General features: G+C 44.4%; 2 protein-coding genes across 2 annotated transcripts; both read left to right on the top strand.

The window, feature by feature from the left end:
* Window positions 1–5,073: 5,073 nt before the first annotated feature.
* LOC144118663 (transcription factor Adf-1-like) lies at window positions 5,074–5,883 on the top strand. Its single transcript, XM_077651535.1, has 2 exons — window positions 5,074–5,221; window positions 5,684–5,883. Exons 1-2 carry the CDS (start codon window positions 5,074–5,076, stop codon window positions 5,881–5,883), a joined length of 348 nt encoding a protein of 115 aa, XP_077507661.1.
* A 6,589-nt stretch (window positions 5,884–12,472) lies between these two features.
* LOC144118676 (uncharacterized) lies at window positions 12,473–17,954 on the top strand. Its single transcript, XM_077651536.1, has 3 exons — window positions 12,473–12,494; window positions 14,408–14,535; window positions 14,937–17,954. Exons 1-3 carry the CDS (start codon window positions 12,473–12,475, stop codon window positions 15,771–15,773), a joined length of 987 nt encoding a protein of 328 aa, XP_077507662.1. The 3' UTR covers window positions 15,774–17,954.
* Window positions 17,955–18,346: the final 392 nt, after the last annotated feature.

The following is an 18,346-nucleotide window of genomic DNA, read 5'->3' on the forward strand; positions in this document are numbered from 1 at the left end:
CAGTCGCCTACCAATGATGAGACGACCTTGTTTGACAAAAACTCAAGTCCTTGAATACGTAAAGACACGGCTATTTAAACGTTCATTAGAGAAAGATGCTTCCAGTTTCTTAGCATAAGACGTCACATTTCAGCGCTGCATGCGCCATCAGGCCCTAGTCGCCTACCAATGATCAGACGATCTTGTTTGACAAAAAACTCACGTCCTTGATTACGTGACGACACGGCGATAAAAACATTCACTAGAGTAGGAAGCTTCCAGTTTCTTAGCATATGACGTCACATTTCAGAGCTGCATGCGCCATCGAGTCCAAGTCGCCTACCAGTGATGAGACGATCTTGTTTGACAAAAACTCACGTCCTTGAATCGGTAAAGACACGGCGATAAAAACATTCACTTGAGTAGGAAGCTTCCAGTTTCTTAGCATATGACGTCACATTTCAGCGCTGCATGCTCCATCGAGTCAAAGTCACCTACCAATGATGAGACGATCTTGTTTGGCAAAAAACTCACGTTCTTGAATCCGTGAAGACATGCATGCGATAAAAACATTCACTAGAGTAGGAAGCTTCCAGTTTCTCAGTATATGACATCACATTTCAGCGCTGCATACGCCATCGAGTACAAGTCGCCTATCAATGGTGAGACGACCTTGTTTGTCCAAAAACTCACGTCCTTCAATCCGTGAAGACACGGCGAAGAAAACATTCACAAGAGTAGGAAGCTTCCAGTTTCTTAGCATATGAAGTCACATTTCAGCGCTGCATGCGCCATCGAGTACAAGTCGCCTACCAAAGATGAGACGATCTTGTTTGACAAAAAACTCACGTCCTTTAATCCGAAAGACACGGCGATAAAAACATTCACAAAAGAAAGCTTCCAGCTTCTTTGCATATGACGTCACATTTCAGTGCTGCATGCGCTATCGCGTCCAAGTCGCCTACCAATGATGATAGGATCTTGTTTCACAAAAAACTCACGTGCTTGAATCCGTAAAGACACGGCGATAAAAACATTCACTAGAGTAGGATGCTTCCAGTTTCCTAGCATATGAAGTCACATTTCAGCGCTGCATGCTCCATCGAATCCAAGTCGCCTACCAATGAGGAGACGACCTTGTTTGACAAAAAACTCACGTCCTTGAATCCGTAAATACACGGCGATAAAAACATTTCCTAGAGTAGGAAGCTTCCAGTTTCTTAGCATATGACGTCACATTTCAAAGCTGCATGCGCCATCGAGCCCGAGTCACCTACCAATGATGAGACGATCTTGTTTGACAAAAAACTCACGTCCTTCAATCCGTGAAGACACGGCGATAAAACATTCACTAAAGTAGGAAGCTTCCAGTTTCTTAGCATATGACGTCATATTTCAACGCTGCATGCGCCATCGTGTCCAAGTCGCATACCAATGGTGAGACGATCTTGTTTGAACAAAAACTCACGTATTTCAATCCGTCAAGACACGGCGAAAACATTCACTAGAGTAGGAAGCTTCCAGTTTCTTAGCATATGACGTCACATTTCAGCGCTGCATGCGCCATCGAGTACAGGTCGCCTACCAAAGATGAGACGATCTTGTTTGACAAAAAACTCACGTCCTTTAATCCGAAAGACACGGCGATAAAAACCTTCACAAGAGAAGAAAGCTTCCAGCTTCTTAGCATTAGACGTCACATTTCAGCGCTGCATGCGCCATCGACACCAAGTCGCCTACCTATGATGAGACGATCTTTGACAAAAAATCACGTCCTTAAAATCCGTAAAGACACGGCGATTTAAACATTCACTTGAGTAGGAAACTTCCAGTTTCTTAGCATATGACGTCACGTTTCAGCGCTACATCCGCCATCGAGTCAAATTCACCTATCAATGATGAGACGATCTTCTTTGACAAAAAAGCTCCCGTTCTTGAATCCGTGGACACGGCGATAAAACATTTACTACAGTAGGAAGCTTCCAGTTACTTAGCATATGACGTCCCATTTCAACGCTGCATGCGCCATCGAGTCCAAGTCGCCTACCAATGATGATACGGTCTTGTTTGATAAAAACTCACGTTCTTGAATCTGTAAACACACGGCGATAAAAATATTCACTACAGTAGGAAGCTTCCAGTTTCTTAGCATATTACGTCACATTTCAGCGCTGCATGCGCCATCAAGTACAAGTAGCCTACCAATGATCAGACGATCTTGTTTGACAAAAAACTCACGTCCTTGAATACGTGAGGACACGGCGATAAAAACATTCACTAGAGTAGGAAGCTTCCAGTTTCTTAGCATATGACGTCACATTCACGCGCTGCATGCGCAATCGAGTCCAAGTCGCCTTCCAATGATGAGACGACCTCGCTTGACAAAAAATTCAGGTCCTTGAATCCGTGAAGACACGGCGAATAAAACATTCACTTGAGTCTGAAGCTTGCAGTTTTTTGCATATGACGTCACATTTCAGCGCTGCATGCGCCATCGAATCCAAGTCGCCGACCAATGATGAGACGATCTTGTTTGACAAAAAACTCAAGTCCTTGAGTCCGTAAAGACACGGCGATAGAAACATTCACTAGAGTAGCAAGCTTCCAGTTTTTAGCATATTACGTCACATTTCAGCGCTGCATGCGCCATCAAGTCCAAGTCGCCTACCAATAATCAGACGATCTTGTTTGACAAAAAACTCCCGTTCTTGAATCCGTGAAGACACGGCGATAAAAACATTCACTAGAGTAAAATGCTTCCAGTTTCCTAGCATGTGAAGTCACATCTCAGCGTTGAATGCGTCATCGAATCCAAGTCGCCTTGAATCCCTCGTCGCCTCGTCCTTGAATCCGTAAAGACACGGCGATAAAAATATTCACTAGAGTAGGAAGCTTCCAGTTTCTTAGCATATGACGTCACATTTCAGCTCTGCATGCGCCAGCGAGTCCATGTCGCCTACCAATGATGAGCCGACCTTGTTTGACAAAAAACTCAATTCCTTGAATCCATGAAGACACGGCGATAAAAACATTCACTAGAGTAGGAAGCTTTCAGATTCTTAGCATATGAAGTCGCTTTTAAACGCTGCATGCGCCATCGAATCCAAGTCGCCTACCTATGATGACACGATCTTGTTTGACAAAAAACTCACATCCTTGAATCCGTGATCACACGGCGATAAAAATATTCACTAGAGCAGGAAGCTTCCAGTTTCTTAGCGTATGACATCACATTTCAGCGCTGCATGCGCCATCGAATCCAAGTCGCCTACCAATGATGAGACGATCTTGTTTGACCAAAAACTCCCGTCTTTCAATCCGTGACGACATGGCGATAAAAACATTTACTAGAGTAGGAAGCTTTCAGTTTCTTAGCATATAAAGTCACATTTCAGCGCTGCATGCGCCATCGAGTACATGTCGCCTACCAAAGATGAGACGATCTACTTTGACAAAAAACTCACATCGTTTAATCCGAAAGACACGGCGATAAAAACATTCACTACAGTAGGAAGCTTTCAGTTTCTTAGCATATGCCGTCACATTTAAGCGCTTCATGCGCCATTGTGTCCATGTCGCCTACCAATGATGAGACGATCTTGTTTTGACAAAAACTCACGTCCTTGAGTCCGTAAGGACACGGCGATAAAAACATTCACAAGAGTAGCAAGCTTCCAGTTTTTAGCATATGACGTCACATTTCAGCGCTGCATGCGCCATGGAGACCAAGTAGCCTACCTATGATGAGACGATCTTGTTTTACAAAAAACTCACGTCCTTGAATACGTGAGGACACGGCGATTAAAACATTCACTTGAGTAGGAAGCTTCCAGTTTCTTAGCATATGACGTCACATTTCAGCACTGCTTGCGCCATCGGGTCCAAGCAATACCACCTAGATAACTTTACAAGGCCCCCACATGACCTCCTCGCCAAGCGTCTACGTCACTGCTAAGAGATGCAGCGCGCAGCAGGTTGACGTGGCGCCATCTGTGAGAAAACTGACTAAGCGGAAAAATTCTGTTCCCTCGATCGGATTTGGAATTATCCTGGCTTGGCTCGAACTTGGCTATTTTCTTGTCGCTTCAATTAAAACTCAAGAAAGCTCTTTTCTTACTTTTGCCATGCTTATATTAACGAGCTTATAGTTGGAAATATTGCAAAAATAAATGTCGTGTTAAGCCTTGCATCCTTGCTGTCAACTGGGACTTTAACAATGTTTAATATCAAACTCTACTTGCGCTTGAAAGCTAATGCCAGTCCGCATCCTAAGTTGGTTGGGAACACTGAGACAACCAGTACGCACATGGGCTGCGTTCCAATAGTCCCAAGTAGACGGCTACTTAGACGTCTAGCCGGACAGCCGCCATCTTAGGACGCGTTCCATTTCTCGGCGAAGCAGTCTCATAAGACTGCTTCGCCGAAGTCCACATCGATGCAGGCTAACTTGCTGTCTAAAGATGGCGGAGCTGATGTACGCGGATGAGCGAGTCGTGCTCTTGCGGGCGTCGGACTGTACACGGAGTATAGGAAAGGAAAAATGTGAGTCATTCCATTATGTTATTTGGTACGCAAACTTGTGGATAATTAATCTTCGTGGACGTGCGATTCCTAGCAGTGAATCACGCAGGAGAAAATCGTGCACTTGAGAGCTTTGCTACAGCAGCGGACGCTGTAGGTCTGTTTACGTGATCCGGCATCGTCAGATGCCGGATCTTAATACCTTGATTTTAGAGAATACTCGTCGCTGTCGTTGGTTTCCTCGACGGGCGTTAAGACGGCTGGCGTGACGGTTAACAAATGTGTTCTTCTCTTGCTGTGTTAAGCGGTAACCGCATGAGGCGAAAATTCGCGGCGACACGCCGCGCGATGCCATCGCGCGGTGGGCCGAGGGCCGCCGAAGCGCTGTCGCTCATCGCGTCGCCAAGGTTCTGGGTTTGTAGAAAATTTCGCCCATCGCCCGGAAGTGCTGTGCGAGACTAGCCAATGACGGTAGGCCTTGCGGGTGCGTAACTTCCGATCCGATTTGCGCGCGAAAGTTTTTTTTTCTTCCGGCGGGCTTTCAGCGGAGCAGCAGCCGACGCATCCCTCACCATGGCAGCTATGCAAGAGTTTAATGAAAGGCTTATTGAACAAGTCCAGGAGGAAAGGGTGCTGTGGGATATGTCCTACACGCACTATAAATCGCAGCAGCGCAGGAATGTCGCCTGGCGCCGCATCGCAGCGACCCTTGGGTCCACTGGTGAGTCGCAAACCTTCCGCTGTCATTGTCGCTTCTTGCACGTGCGCTTTGCGCACGGGCTTTTTTTTTTTGATGCCGCGTAATTACGTGTCTATATTTATATTCATAACTGGAACGTTGTCAGTGTGTTTGGCTCATGATGCTCAGTGGAATGCAAAGATATGGAATATTTCGGCTGCTGGCATTTCGTTTAAATGTGAATGGTATGCGAGTGCTTTTTCAGCGAGTCGCGTGCTTATCGCCCGCGGTCACGGCATTGAACTTGACAGCCTGGAGTTTAGTTTGTGGATCGTGAACATGACTGAGAACAGCGCGTGGACGCCGGACAAGCGCGTTAATTACGGCACCGAACCACATGAAACGTCTGACTTGTACTGTAATCATCGCTTAACTAATTAATGCTTGAAGCATTCTCTGTTTAGCGCACACTTGCGTGTTTATAAGTATAATCTACTTTCGCAGTTCCTGACGTGAAGGCCCGCTGGAAGAACCTACGGGATACGTTCCGGAGGTTGTATAAGGCCCGCAACCCCACACCCAGGAGTGGTGCTCCTGCAGAAGACGAAGACGAAGACTGCTTTGATGGCGACGACTCTGCTACGAAATGGTTTTTTTATGACCGACTGCTGTTTCTAAGAGACACAGTCACTGGCCGTCCGTAAGTACGCTGAGTTTTATTTTTCAAAGTACAAGATGCTGGGCAGTGATGTAAACATTTTGTCATCATTAATCTGTAAGCTGCTTTTATCACTCACAGCGTTTATGTGCATTTTCCTACCTGTTCCTTTTTCACTGCAGTCGTCAAGAAGTGGCATCTATATTGCATGATACAGCTATAGCTATAGATCTGGGACAGTTATCACTCTACTGTGATCAAGAAGCTGTTCGGTTGGTCATCACAAAATCATACTGTCAGGAAGCATAAGGCATGCACACTGTTTACTTTAGTGTTGAGCACCTTTGCTTCCTCGTATCTCTTCAGGACTTCAGGTAACCTGGAGCCGCTGGCAGCTGACGACTGTGCCAATGGCAGTGTAACACCAGAGCAGATTTTTGCAAGCATGTATGCAGACGATACATGCACGGACACTGGTGCTGGAGACAGCGATGCAGGCTCCACAACAGTGGTGCAGACTCCACAGCCATTAGTTACGAAATTGGAATGTGCTGCTGGCCCTAGCGGCATCACAAAAAAAAGCGAAAACAGGTGTATGATGATGAAATTAATGCTCTTTCAAAAATAATAGGTAAGGAAGCTGATGAGGCTGAGCATTTTGGAATGCTAATTGCTTCCTATGTCAGGCAGTGCCCAAAAAGGCTGCGTGTACAAATGCATGCCGATGTGCTTGCGACAGCAGCGAAGTATGTGCAGCTCTCAGACTGACTTTTTTTTAACACTCTCTCCGTGTAGATGCAAACATAACTGCTGGTGGAATTTTTACTGATGAAGTCGACTTCAAATTTTCAGCAAACACGCTGCAGTTTTGTGTGATGACTGCAAATATACCATTTGATTTCTTGTAAAAGAGGATTTTGTTCACTGTGCAATATATTATGTAAATATTTGTCAACAGCATTTAAAGATATATTCAAGGAATGGTTTGGTTTATGTCGGTTTAACGTCCCAAAGCAACTCTGGCCATGAGGGACGCCGTAGTGAAGGGCTCCGGAAATTTCGACCGCCTGGGGTTCTTTAACGTGCATTGACATCGCACAGTACACGGGTGTCTAGAATTTGCCTCCATCGAAATTCGACCGCCGCGGTTGGGATCGAACCCGCATCTTTCAGGCCAGCAGCCGAGCACCATAACCACTTAGCCACTGCGGCGGCTGTGTTAAAGAATGCAATAAAGGTAAATTTTCATCCTGCCTACCAAAGAACTAGAGTTATAGAGCTTTGAAGTTGTCACTTCAGAAACGTGAAGTATATTTTTTATTCCCATTTCTGAAATAGCAAATTAAAAACCTTGTCAATCAGGTTTTATGATAGGTAGGGTGGTAATATAACCCTTATATTGCATTCCTTGATGTTCCAAAAACTAATGGCATGAATATTGGAAAGTTATCTGTAGCAAAATTTCTTATAAGCTGTTCACAAAAAATTTGCATACCATGCCTCATAAGTGCGCAAGGACTTGTTACATGTGAAATCAAATGGCATATTTGGAATCGGCACACAAAAATACATGTTCCCTGAAGGTTTCATCATTGTTACTTTACAAGACCGTCTTCCATCCCTACACATACGTTTCATCTCATCTGTCCATATCTTGTATACATTCTCCTGAGACCTGGCTATGGAAATTTTGTCCTTAATGAAGTGGAACAAAAGGCTGTGGCTGATTTTGTTTACTGCTGTGGTTGGTTAGCCGAGCAGTACAGCACTGTGGACCGTGGGCTGTTGTTGACAACTGCTGCTTATTTTTAAACTCATGCTTTTAGTCAGGTAGACTGACATCGTGGCGAGTTTTCGAGTGCGCTGTGCAATATAGGAATGTGAAATGAGTGGAACTAACTGATGTCCATGACAGTACTATACTTTTTGTCACGAATTCTACAGGCAGAACAATGTTTTCTATGTAAGTAATACATGCTTGTACTAATTTCCGGAGGCCTCCACTACGGCGTCTCTCATAGCCTTAGTCGATTTAGGACGTTAACCCTCACAAACCAAATAAAATCTATATTGTATACTCTTTCATAGCAATGATGAGCACTGTCAAAATGGTCCTAATTATAAGCCACTCAGTGCTGAACATGTTTGTATAGCTGCAGCTTATTTCCTATTTATAATTCATGATTATGCTGTACTGTACAACAAAAACAGCGGGCTTCAAGTACCTACATGTACAAATATGCAAGCAGAAAGCTTTTCATGACTTGTATAAATGTTTTTAGTCAAGTTGAACCAAAGTTATATGTGCATTTTTACTTCTTTGTGTGATATTTACTCAAGACTTTCTGCATTGTGGTTTTTAATGCAATACATATGTGATGTTAACTCAAGAAAACCTTGCAAGTTTTCTATTTTTCATTTCTGTTATGTGATGTTAAGGTAATTTGTACCTTTTAGTTTCTCTCACATGTGATTTGCTCAGGACAGGCATAAGTTACTTCTGCATTAAATTTGCCCTGTAAGAGGCAGGAAGAGTTGTTTTTATTTTTTTTATTTCTGTACTCAAAGCAGCAGGTTATTTGTTTCTGGAAAGGGACTTTTTCCCACCGTGCTGCATCTTCATGCTCTGTGATATTAAAATGAAAGTGATTTTTTTTCCACCATGCTGTATCTTCATGTTCTGTGATATATGAAAATGAAAGTGATTTTTTTTTTCCACCATGCTGTATCTTCATGTTCTGTGATATATCAAAATGAAATTGATTTTATTTTCCATCATGCTGTATCATCATGTTCTGTGATATTAAAATGATACAAATGGCAATGGTCCAAATGTTTTCATCTTTAAACAATAACTGCTCTGGCGTTTTCAACGCTGCTTTCCTGAAACGAGGCATTTTGTTATCGAGCCCGCAGGCTGCATTTTGATGGAGGTAGGATGTAACAATGCCACCACAACAGAAATCAGCTGGATGTTCAGAGAGCATAACTGTAATGACATGACTGATATCAATCAATCAACCACTTTATTTTGAACTAAGAAAAACCAGTTTACAAGTTCAGGCCTGCCAAAGCCTCATTGGGCTTTTACAGCAGCGCCTGGCAGACAGCGAAAAGTCATGGGCAGTGCTTTATAGAAATGAGGGATATATAAGTACAAAAGCAAACATAACGGTAGGTCAGAAAGACCGAAATTACATGGGACCGAACACTACATGGGATAAAAGGACAGGAAATTGTGACCACGAAAGGGCCATAGAGGAGAGAGGCGAGGAATTGCTGTATAGCAGAAATCTCTAACATGCAATTGAAAGGTAATGGGAAAACAGATGAACGCAATAGCTTCTTTAGTTTATAATTGGCATTCATAAACGAAGCATTTGACAACAATGGCCTGAGGCATCTACTCGGAATATACTGAACTTTACACAGACTTGATCAAAAATGCTTCAGCACAACTGTTTCAAATAGGAGAAAGAGAAAATTTGGAAGCCTTAAAAAAACAAAAAACATCACATTCCTTTGAAATTTGAAAATCATAAGCACTGTTTTTTAACATTGAGCACAAGATGGAGTTGAGTCTTTTTTTTTTTGCCACCGAAGCCTATCCTTCAGCACTCATGGCAGCTGCTGCCGCACTGGCCTCTGCACTCCAGGCAGGTTCCATTGCCATGGCACCTGGCCCTCGTTAGAAAAAAAATGGATGAAATTCCTGCGGACACTGGCTGCAGCTTGCGAGCTTTTGCGCGCCCTTGTGCCTTGCAGCTCAAACATCCCTGTTCGGCCTGGATCCTCACTTCTCCACGCTCCCTCCAAAACATTGCCAAATACATCCTCAGCGTCTGCATAGCCGACAGGGCAGTATTCTGACTCTGAAGCACTCATTCCGCTTAAAAAGTTGTGTAATATACATGTTGCTTTTACTACGCTATCAGCATTGCTTGGCTGCAGGTGGATGGTACGGCCATAAATCTTCCACCGTGAAGCCAGAATGCCAAATGCATTCTCTGCACACCTCCTGGAAAACAAAAAGTCAGTTTCCTTGTTTAAAAATACAGCACTGTTTCAGCAGGAAAGGCATGCAGGTACACTCACTCTGTACTGCAGTAAAACTTCTTCTCTGGCAGTAACAAACTGCGCAAACAATTGGATAGACATTTAACTTGTGTCATTACAGAAGACAAACTGCACACCATAGATGCAAACAAAGGCAATCAACATCCCAAAATGACAGGAATTACACCAATACCTCTTTGTTAATTTTCATTTCTGTTTTCTATACGTTGCAGACAAAAAACTTTTCATGATGTAAAAAATAGTGCGAAGAAAATGTAAAGGGCGGACAGGATGACTCAGAGAAGCATCAATTAGAGAAAACTCGAGAGAGCCTGCAATTCTGGAGGGCAAAATCAGTAGCGAAGATGCCAGGAAAACATCCCAGCCTTACAAGCACAGGGAAGAGTGCCGTAATGACTGCAGCATCATTAAAGTTGAGGTTGTTAAATGGAAAAGAGCCCACTGAACTAGAAATCAGATTAAGTAAAGCTGAAAGTTAGGCGAATTGGTGAACGTTCACCAACTCGCCCAAACTTTTGGCTCTACTTAAGAGCACTTTTCTGCTGTCGTTTAAAAAAATTCATATAGAAAGGCTCGAAGCAGCAAATTTGTGCCATGCTGTATATACCTTGCACGGCTCAGGCGGTAATTGAAGATCACCTCTTCATTGCTCGTCCGGCTCCCAGGTAGCGGCCGCATAAAATCTGGACGAAGCTGAAATGCCTCGTCGCCGATGAACACGTGAGGCAAAGTTGCAGCTGATCCTGGCAGTTGGGCTGCCCTCGGCAAGTTCAGCTTTCCCTTTTCAAGTCGTTTCCCAATAGGGGAATCCTAGAATATTCCTCCGTCGCTCAGGCGTCCAGGTGCACCGACATCAATGAGCCTGAACTGGTACCTGCTGTCAACCACTGCCATCAATACAATGGAGTAGGTGCCCTGTAAAGACATATACAACTGCGGGTAATGCATGCATTACATTGCACATGATATCACAGAGATGTTAGATCCTTCAGTACTGTAACAACTTAAATAAAGCCAACACTGCCATACCTTGTAGTTGAAGTAGAGACTTCCAGACTTTTTCGGCCGCTTTATATTCACATGCTTGCCATCAACTGCACCTAAGCAGTTCGGAAATTGCCACTGGTGCCAAAAACCTGCAGCTATGTCACGCCATTCACTCTCTGTTGGAGGCTGTAATAAGATAAGACACGTGTTTTGTATTGCTACAGTACATAATAGAGTGCATCATGATTGATGACATTCATCATACAACTTCTGTTAGGTGCATTTACTGCAGTATGTGATGTGGACCTTTGGTTCATAGTGTGCCTGCCAAGTGATGTTGGAGCAATGCTAACCATATCCATGCACAGTATAACAGGAACCTGCAAGGCATCAGCAATAATAATAATAATAATAATTGGTTTTGGGGGGAAAGGAAATGGCGCAGTATCTGTCTTATATATCGTTAGACACCTGAACCGCGCCGTAAGGGAAGGGATAAAGGAGGGAGTGAAGGAAGAAAAGAAGAGGAGATGCCGTAGTGGAGGGCTCCGGAATAATTTCGACCACCTGGGGATCTTTAACGTGCACTGACATCGCACAGCACACGGGCGCCTTAGCGTTTTTCCTCCATAAAAACGCAGCCGCCGCGGTCGGGTTCGAACCCGGGAACTCCGGATCAGTAGTCGAGCGGCCTAACCACTGAGCCACCGCGGCGGGGCGCATCAGCAAACAAGGAAAAAGTATTCGTGGCGTAGTAAAGATATTCAAGAAAGTTAATTAGCCTATATTTTAGTAAGTGATCTATCACATGTGCAGTAAAACAGGAGAATACAGCCTAACGCATTTTTGTGTCATGCTAAATAATGTATTACACATATTTCCTACCTTCATGTACAGAGGTGAAAGCACGTCCCACAGCACCTGGCAAGTGAGGTGTATAGCCTCCCTTGCCGTCTCAATTCCAATCCGGAACGCCATGGCGACGTCCGGTATGGGCATGCCTGACGAGAGGTACCTGCAAATGCGCATGTAAACATATACTCATATGCATTCAGATGACATATATAATTTACGACATACAGTACATAGCCGCACGCAAGCACACATACTAGAAAGCTGCTCAACTGTGATGCCATCGCCGAATTGCAATCAAAGGAGCCTGCACATAGCGTGATATAACATGCAGTGGGTAATTACAATGTTTAAATTACTCACCGCAGCGTCAAGGCAAGCCGTTCACCCGATGAGATAGGGTCTCTGCATAGCCACTGTTTAGATAACTTCTCGTCAACCATGCTGTGCAGCATGTCGAATATCTCCGGAGACATTCGGTAATATTTATGAAACAGGCTTTCGTCCCCATTCTTCATGAGCTGCATCTGAAAACGTTTCAAGGAAAAATGGAACCAGTGCGCTAACACTACAGCATGTCCTGACTTACCGCTGTGAAGTACTCGCTCTCCTCCGCGCGGTTTTGCCACACAGGACGCACCCAGTGCCTGCGAACTCCAGTCTGCAATTGTTTTAGAACCAGCAAAGTTCTAAACATTGCCATTTTCCGGCGGCGTTCCATGGCAGACGACGATGGCGGAAGCGCGAACAGCAGAAAGAAAAAAGCGCGCGCTTTTCTGCATCACGTGATTTTGTGTAGTAGACTAAAAATAAAATCAGCACCTAAATATTTTTTTCAGTGTTTTTAATGTGTTTTATCTCGTATGAAGCCTTAAGAGCGTTGTTCAATGCGTTAATTGACGCAAAATGACTGAACGCTGAAGCTGCCGCAATCGAGCAACACTGAAAACGCGCCGCTCCAACGCCGAGTCCCGTCGCTTCGTGCGGTTTGCGCCAGCGACAGCGATGGGCGACGGCGGTGTCATCGCGCGACGTATCGCGAAGGAATATCGCCTCATGCGGTTACCGCTTTAGTGGCATCAACTCTTTCGCGTGCATTATTTTTTATCTCTACACTCTCAGAACAAATACAAATGTGTTCTTCTCTTGCTGTGTTAGTGGCATCAACTCTTTCGCGTGCATTATTTTTTATCTCTGCACTCTCAGAACAAATACACCGGCATGTTGCGAATTGATTTTAGTCTTTGCAGGATTAAAGATCGCTGCTGTATTTAGGTCTCTCGCTGTCTCCGAGTGCCACGTACGGCAGACAGCAGGTTTAATGTCACGTATGTGTTTTCCTGTTGTAGTGTATATTAGCCGTATCGCATTTCGCGCATATTGATTACAGTCTTTCGTATTCTTTCTTATGTTTACAGGGCCGTTTGGACGAGCACGTTCGAGGAGCATGTACAGTTTAGCATCAATAATAAAAGAATAATCGCATATCTCTTTAGCGTCGTCTTTGGAGAGCGGCCCCGTCTGCTACAAGTAGACTAACCGATAGGCACATCCACCAGTCCGGTTTACGCGCAAAGTCATTGCAGAAGAAATGTGTAAACTTGTTGAAAACACGTTTTTAATTATCGTTATTGCTCAGTTTGTGAAAAATAGTAGTACAACTGTTCATAAGCTTTAGTTGCATTATTATGCCGCGAGGCGGCGTGAGCAGTAGACAAGTTCCAATACATGGACATGTAGACTGCTTCCTAGACGTCACACTAGACGTCTTGTAGACGTCTAGAGTATTGGAACGCAGCGATGGTCATGGTGCTAGCTGACGGGAATAGAGAGTTTTAGTTTCACGTACGTAGAGGGTTCACGTACGCAAACGTGAGAAGTCTACGTAGCCTGCGCGCAGGTGGTTTGAAACCCTTATAGTTACACGTACGCGAAACACGCCGCGCGTTACGCCTAGTGCCATCTACTAAGAAACACAGACACTGGTTGTAGCCTAAATCATCCAAGGCAAGTCTTTAAGCCAAGCCATTCATAGCGAGACGGTTGCTATGACGGCGACCAACGCTACTTCGTCACGCTTAACAGCTGAAAAATCGCCCTTCTGTCTGAAAAACAAAAGCCATTTGTCGCTTGAAACCTTATGCGAGGGTAAGAATGGGCAAATCGAAGGCGACTACAACAGTTTAGAACACGATATCGCCTCGAGGGATTAGCGACGAAGCTGTTATCGCTGTGAAGCGGTGGGCAGGACGCCGCCATGTTTGTCAACGCTACATAATAATAATAATAATAATTGGTTTTTTGGGGAAAGGAAATGGCGCAGTATCTGTCTCATATATCGTTGGACACCTGAACCGCGCCGTAAGGGAAGGGACAAGGGAGGGAGTGAATACGCAAGCAACGCAGAGACCGCAACCTAAGAATCCGAATCTCACGTACGTACGTGAGACTCGCGCAGGTCCTTTGCGTTCTGCGCATGCGCACTCGTCACCCGTAAGAGCTCTACGTACGTGAAACTAAAACTCTCTAATGTGTCACGTTTTCACGGAAGAGCTCAAGAACTGTGCAAGCTTTTTCATCTGCAGAGGCTTCGTTTGCGTGTTTGAACCTGCGTAGCCTCAGTTCTGAAATGCCTGGCTGCTGCTGAGCCCCAGGCTGCAGATCAAATTATGATGGTGGTCCGAGTGTCCGCGTCTACAAGTTTCCTGCCGACGAGACGCAAAGGACAGCATGGACAAAGGCTATTTCTTGCGAAGATTTTGTGCCAACCAAGCACACTGTGGTAAGCGTCGCTTTTGGTGCTGTTTTTCAGGATGCTTGCCTTAAACTTTTTGCTTCAGTAAAACTTCTTCTTAGCCTAGTTAGTGCATTTTGAACCAAGGAAAAGGAGCAGCGCAAAAGCATGCAACCACGCAAGAAAGGACAAGACACGAGCGCTGTTTTCGCGTTTTGTGCCGTGTCTTGTCCTTTCTTCTCTTGTGGTTGCATGCTTTTGCGCTGCTCCTTTTCCTTGGTTTTGTGCTTCACACGACATTTTTTTATGGCTTGCTTCGGAGAGGTGACTTTTTCTTCACTTTCTTATTACTTCGCTTGCGGAGTTTTATTTCCCCGTTGTTTCGCTTGCCGAATTTTCTAAGCCTGTCGCCCAAACCTAATGGACTTGTGGTTTTACTTTGTTTTTAGGTGTGTGAAAAACACTTTCAAACGAGTGACTTCGTCAGGTTTGCAACGTACACGGACGAGAACTCTGGAAACGTTATCGAAGTTCCGCTGCAGCGTGTCCGCCTGAAGCCAGCTGCTGTCCCGAGTGTGTTTCCCGGCTGCCCGAAATATCTCTCTCAGCCACCATCTTCGCGAGAAGCTCCTGCAGAAAAGAAGGCCCGACTCGAGGCAGCGTCACTGCGAAAAGCGATAGAGCTTTCTGTTGCTGCTCAAGAGGAAGAAGATCGCAGGAACAAAATTTGCAGTTTTGGGGAGCTGTGTTCTGCCCTTCCGAAGCTTAAGACTTCTGACTTCTGGACTGTGGTCACTACGCAGGCAAAGGTTTTGTTCCTGGAGCTCTCCCTCGACCAAGCTCCCGCAGTGCATTCATCAGTGGTGGTTTTAGACGACCTGTCTGTTCAGGTGTTTCTCGGAGGGTCCCGTCTCCACAATATTGGAGACGAATATGTGCCGTCACAAATGAAGGATTTAAGGGAGCTTGATAAAGTGCTGCAGTTTGTTGAAAAGCTGCAGAGTTGTGCTAGTGGCAGCGAAAAGGAACACCAGCTTCTCGCAACTGTGCTAATGCTCCTGGATGAGGTGAACAAGGATTATGAGCTCCAAGAACATCATGGATGGAACTTACAGGTACTGAAATTTGTGCGAAGCCAAGTCGAGCTTGTTTTGAAAAATGTGCCTCGATATCCACCAGATGTACTCGTGTTTTCAGGTCTGCTGTATACCATTTCTCCACATGCATACAGGTTCATCAGAAGCTCGCTTAAAATTAAGCTGCCGCACCCAGACACTATTCGATGACTGTGTCCGTCATATCACATGAATCCAGCACTTGAACAGCAAGATCCTTGTTTCTTGAACTATGATAAAACTGTATTGCAAGCAATGGCCGAGCATGAGCGCACTGTGACATTAATGATGGATGAGATCCATCTTCAAACCTATTTTGAGTACAAAGCAGGCTTCGTTACAGGTGCCGCAGCCAATAGTTCCGATCCGGCTAAAACAGCATATGTGTTCATGCTACAAAGCCTTTTGTCAAGCAACAAGGATGTTGTTCACATTTTGCCAGTCGCACAGATAGATGCAAAAGCACTGCATCTATTTTTGCACAAGCTCATTACTGACCTTGAGTCACTTGGATTTAAGGTACTAGCTGTTGTTTCAGACAACAATGCTATCAATCGGCGGAAAGCCATGACATTTTTTGGTAGCCCCCCCCCCCCCTCAAAGCCAGTATAGTTTACACACACCCAGCTGATTCCTCTCGTCCACTGTTTTTCATTTTGGACCCTGTGCACCTTTTGAAGTCAATTAGGAACAATTGGCTAAACCAGAGAAACAGTGGAAAGTGTATATATTACCCTGATCCAAGCAGCAATGACCCAAAGCCACCTATTCTTACGGCATCATTTAAATCTTTGTGTGATCTGCATGAGGCTGAGCAAAATAACCTTTTAAAGCTGGCACCAATACTCTCACTGAAAGCACTGAACCCATTATGGAGCGCCAGAACGTTTAGCTTGCTCTCAGGATTTTTAATGAATCGACAGCAGCTGCAGTGCAATGTTCCGCTGTACAACATGCTAAAGGAACAGCAGATTTCATAAACACCATTTTGACATGGTGACGAATAGTGAATGTAAAGACGCCAAGAAAAGGTGAACGCCTGCGTGATGAAATGCAGTCTCCGATTGCGTCAACAACATGTCCACAGCTTGAATTTTTGAGGAAAATACCAGAGTGGCTAGACTACTGGGCTAGCCTCAGACACGATGCTGGCCACCTGACGAAACTCACATGGCTTTTTGGCCACACGAGCCACGCTCTGCATGAGATCGCTTTATACTGCCTGGAAGAGCTGGGATTTCGGTATGTGCTCCTTGGAAAATTTCAAACAGATTGCCTTGAGGGTAGATTCGGGAAGTATCGCCAGCTATCCGGAGCCCAATACCATGTCTCGATCAGGCAGATTTATGAATCTGAGAACAAGCTAAGGCTTCAAAAAGTACTGGACATGCCTGATCTTGACATTATTGCAGAACCGATCTCCGTCATAAGTGTTGAATCACTTTGTGCACAGTTCAGTATAGCAGTGACCAATGCTGATGTAGCAAAAAAAATCGTCGATGATTCCCGCTGTTACGTATGTTGCGGGATACTGTGCCCATGCAACACTGAAAAAGCTCATGTGCATGTCGTGCAAGGACAATCTCGTCCGGGATAACACCAGTTTGGACCATGATGACACACTGCTCATTTCAGGCATGACAAGAGGAGGATTAAAGTTTCTACGAGATGTCGTAGTGAACGCTGTACTTTATACAGAAATAGTCCTTGACAAATTGAGGAGTGAGCAGTATGCATCCAAATTTCTGGCTCTTCCAAATCAGAAGGAGGCCCTTGCTTCTCTTGTGTCAACCATTCTCCACGATTCTGGAGACCTTGATACGTGTGATTCTGGTCATTCGCCAGAAAAAGTCATGCACCATATTTTGAGTGCTGCTGCCAACACGCTGTTAAATAATCTGTGCAAAACGAAAAACAACACAACAGTGTCGAAGGGGCAGCGAAAAATGCAAACTCTAAAGAGTTGAGGATTGATGACTATCGTTTAATGGCAAGTGTTTCTGAGATAGCGGACCTTTCTTGCACACCTGATTACATTATAAAGATAGCTTTGTATTAAGGCATTTTATAATCTGTACATGTTCTTTTCATACTTAGCAACTGCAGCTATAGAACATTTGATAGAACTGTAGTGAGTGGTAACTTGTGTACCAAATTTTTTTCCCTTCTGTATGATGGACATGTAAATGCAAATGGGTATGTTTGTTCTTGTTTCATACAGTATGGCACTGAACAAATTGTTCTGGATTCTTGTGTGCGCATCTCACCAAATCACACAACTTGGTGACAGCTATATTCTTTGTGTATGTGTGTGTGAGTGTGAAGTGCTTAAATAAACTCTTTATTCACTGTATTCGTTGCAAATTTTTTTAGAAATCTTGCTGGTTTGTTGTGAAACATCCGTGCAACATGAAGTAGTATAGAATAACATATGAAGGAAGCTGACAGTCAATGCAACCAAGGAAAGCATAGGGGAATGTTCGATTTTTACTGAAGTGGTTATGAGTCGGAAGTGAACAGTGTAATCATTTTATGGATGCAAAACAACTGACTAGGAAGAATTAAAAAAAAGTCAAAGGAGCTACAACTGGGGCTAGTTGGAAATGCATTCTTGAAGGGGATGATAAGCGCTGTCAAAATACGAGAAGGGACGAACAAACAGGACAAAGCGCTTTCTAGCAACTGTTTATTCTATGAAGAAACATGAATATATATACACATGTTAACGTCAAATCATGCGCAGA

The sequence above is a fragment of the Amblyomma americanum genome, chromosome 1 (assembly GCF_052857255.1).
Source record: "Amblyomma americanum isolate KBUSLIRL-KWMA chromosome 1, ASM5285725v1, whole genome shotgun sequence".
NCBI classification, from domain to species: Eukaryota; Metazoa; Arthropoda; class Arachnida; order Ixodida; family Ixodidae; genus Amblyomma; species Amblyomma americanum.

What these genes read in the sequence shown, in the direction of transcription:
- LOC144118663 (XM_077651535.1), top strand. Translation starts at nt 5,074, where the DNA reads ATGGCAGCTATGCAAGAGTTTAATGAAAGGCTTATTGAACAAGTCCAG. An exon ending in AGCGACCCTTGGGTCCACTG is followed by an intron (nt 5,222 to 5,683) that starts GTGAGTCGCAAA and finishes CTACTTTCGCAG; the next exon opens with TTCCTGACGTGAAGGCCCGC.
- LOC144118676 (XM_077651536.1), top strand. Translation starts at nt 12,473, where the DNA reads ATGGCAGACGACGATGGCGGAA. An exon ending in GGCAGACGACGATGGCGGAA is followed by an intron (nt 12,495 to 14,407) that starts GCGCGAACAGCA and finishes GCTGAGCCCCAG; the next exon opens with GCTGCAGATCAAATTATGAT. An exon ending in TGCCAACCAAGCACACTGTG is followed by an intron (nt 14,536 to 14,936) that starts GTAAGCGTCGCT and finishes CTTTGTTTTTAG; the next exon opens with GTGTGTGAAAAACACTTTCA.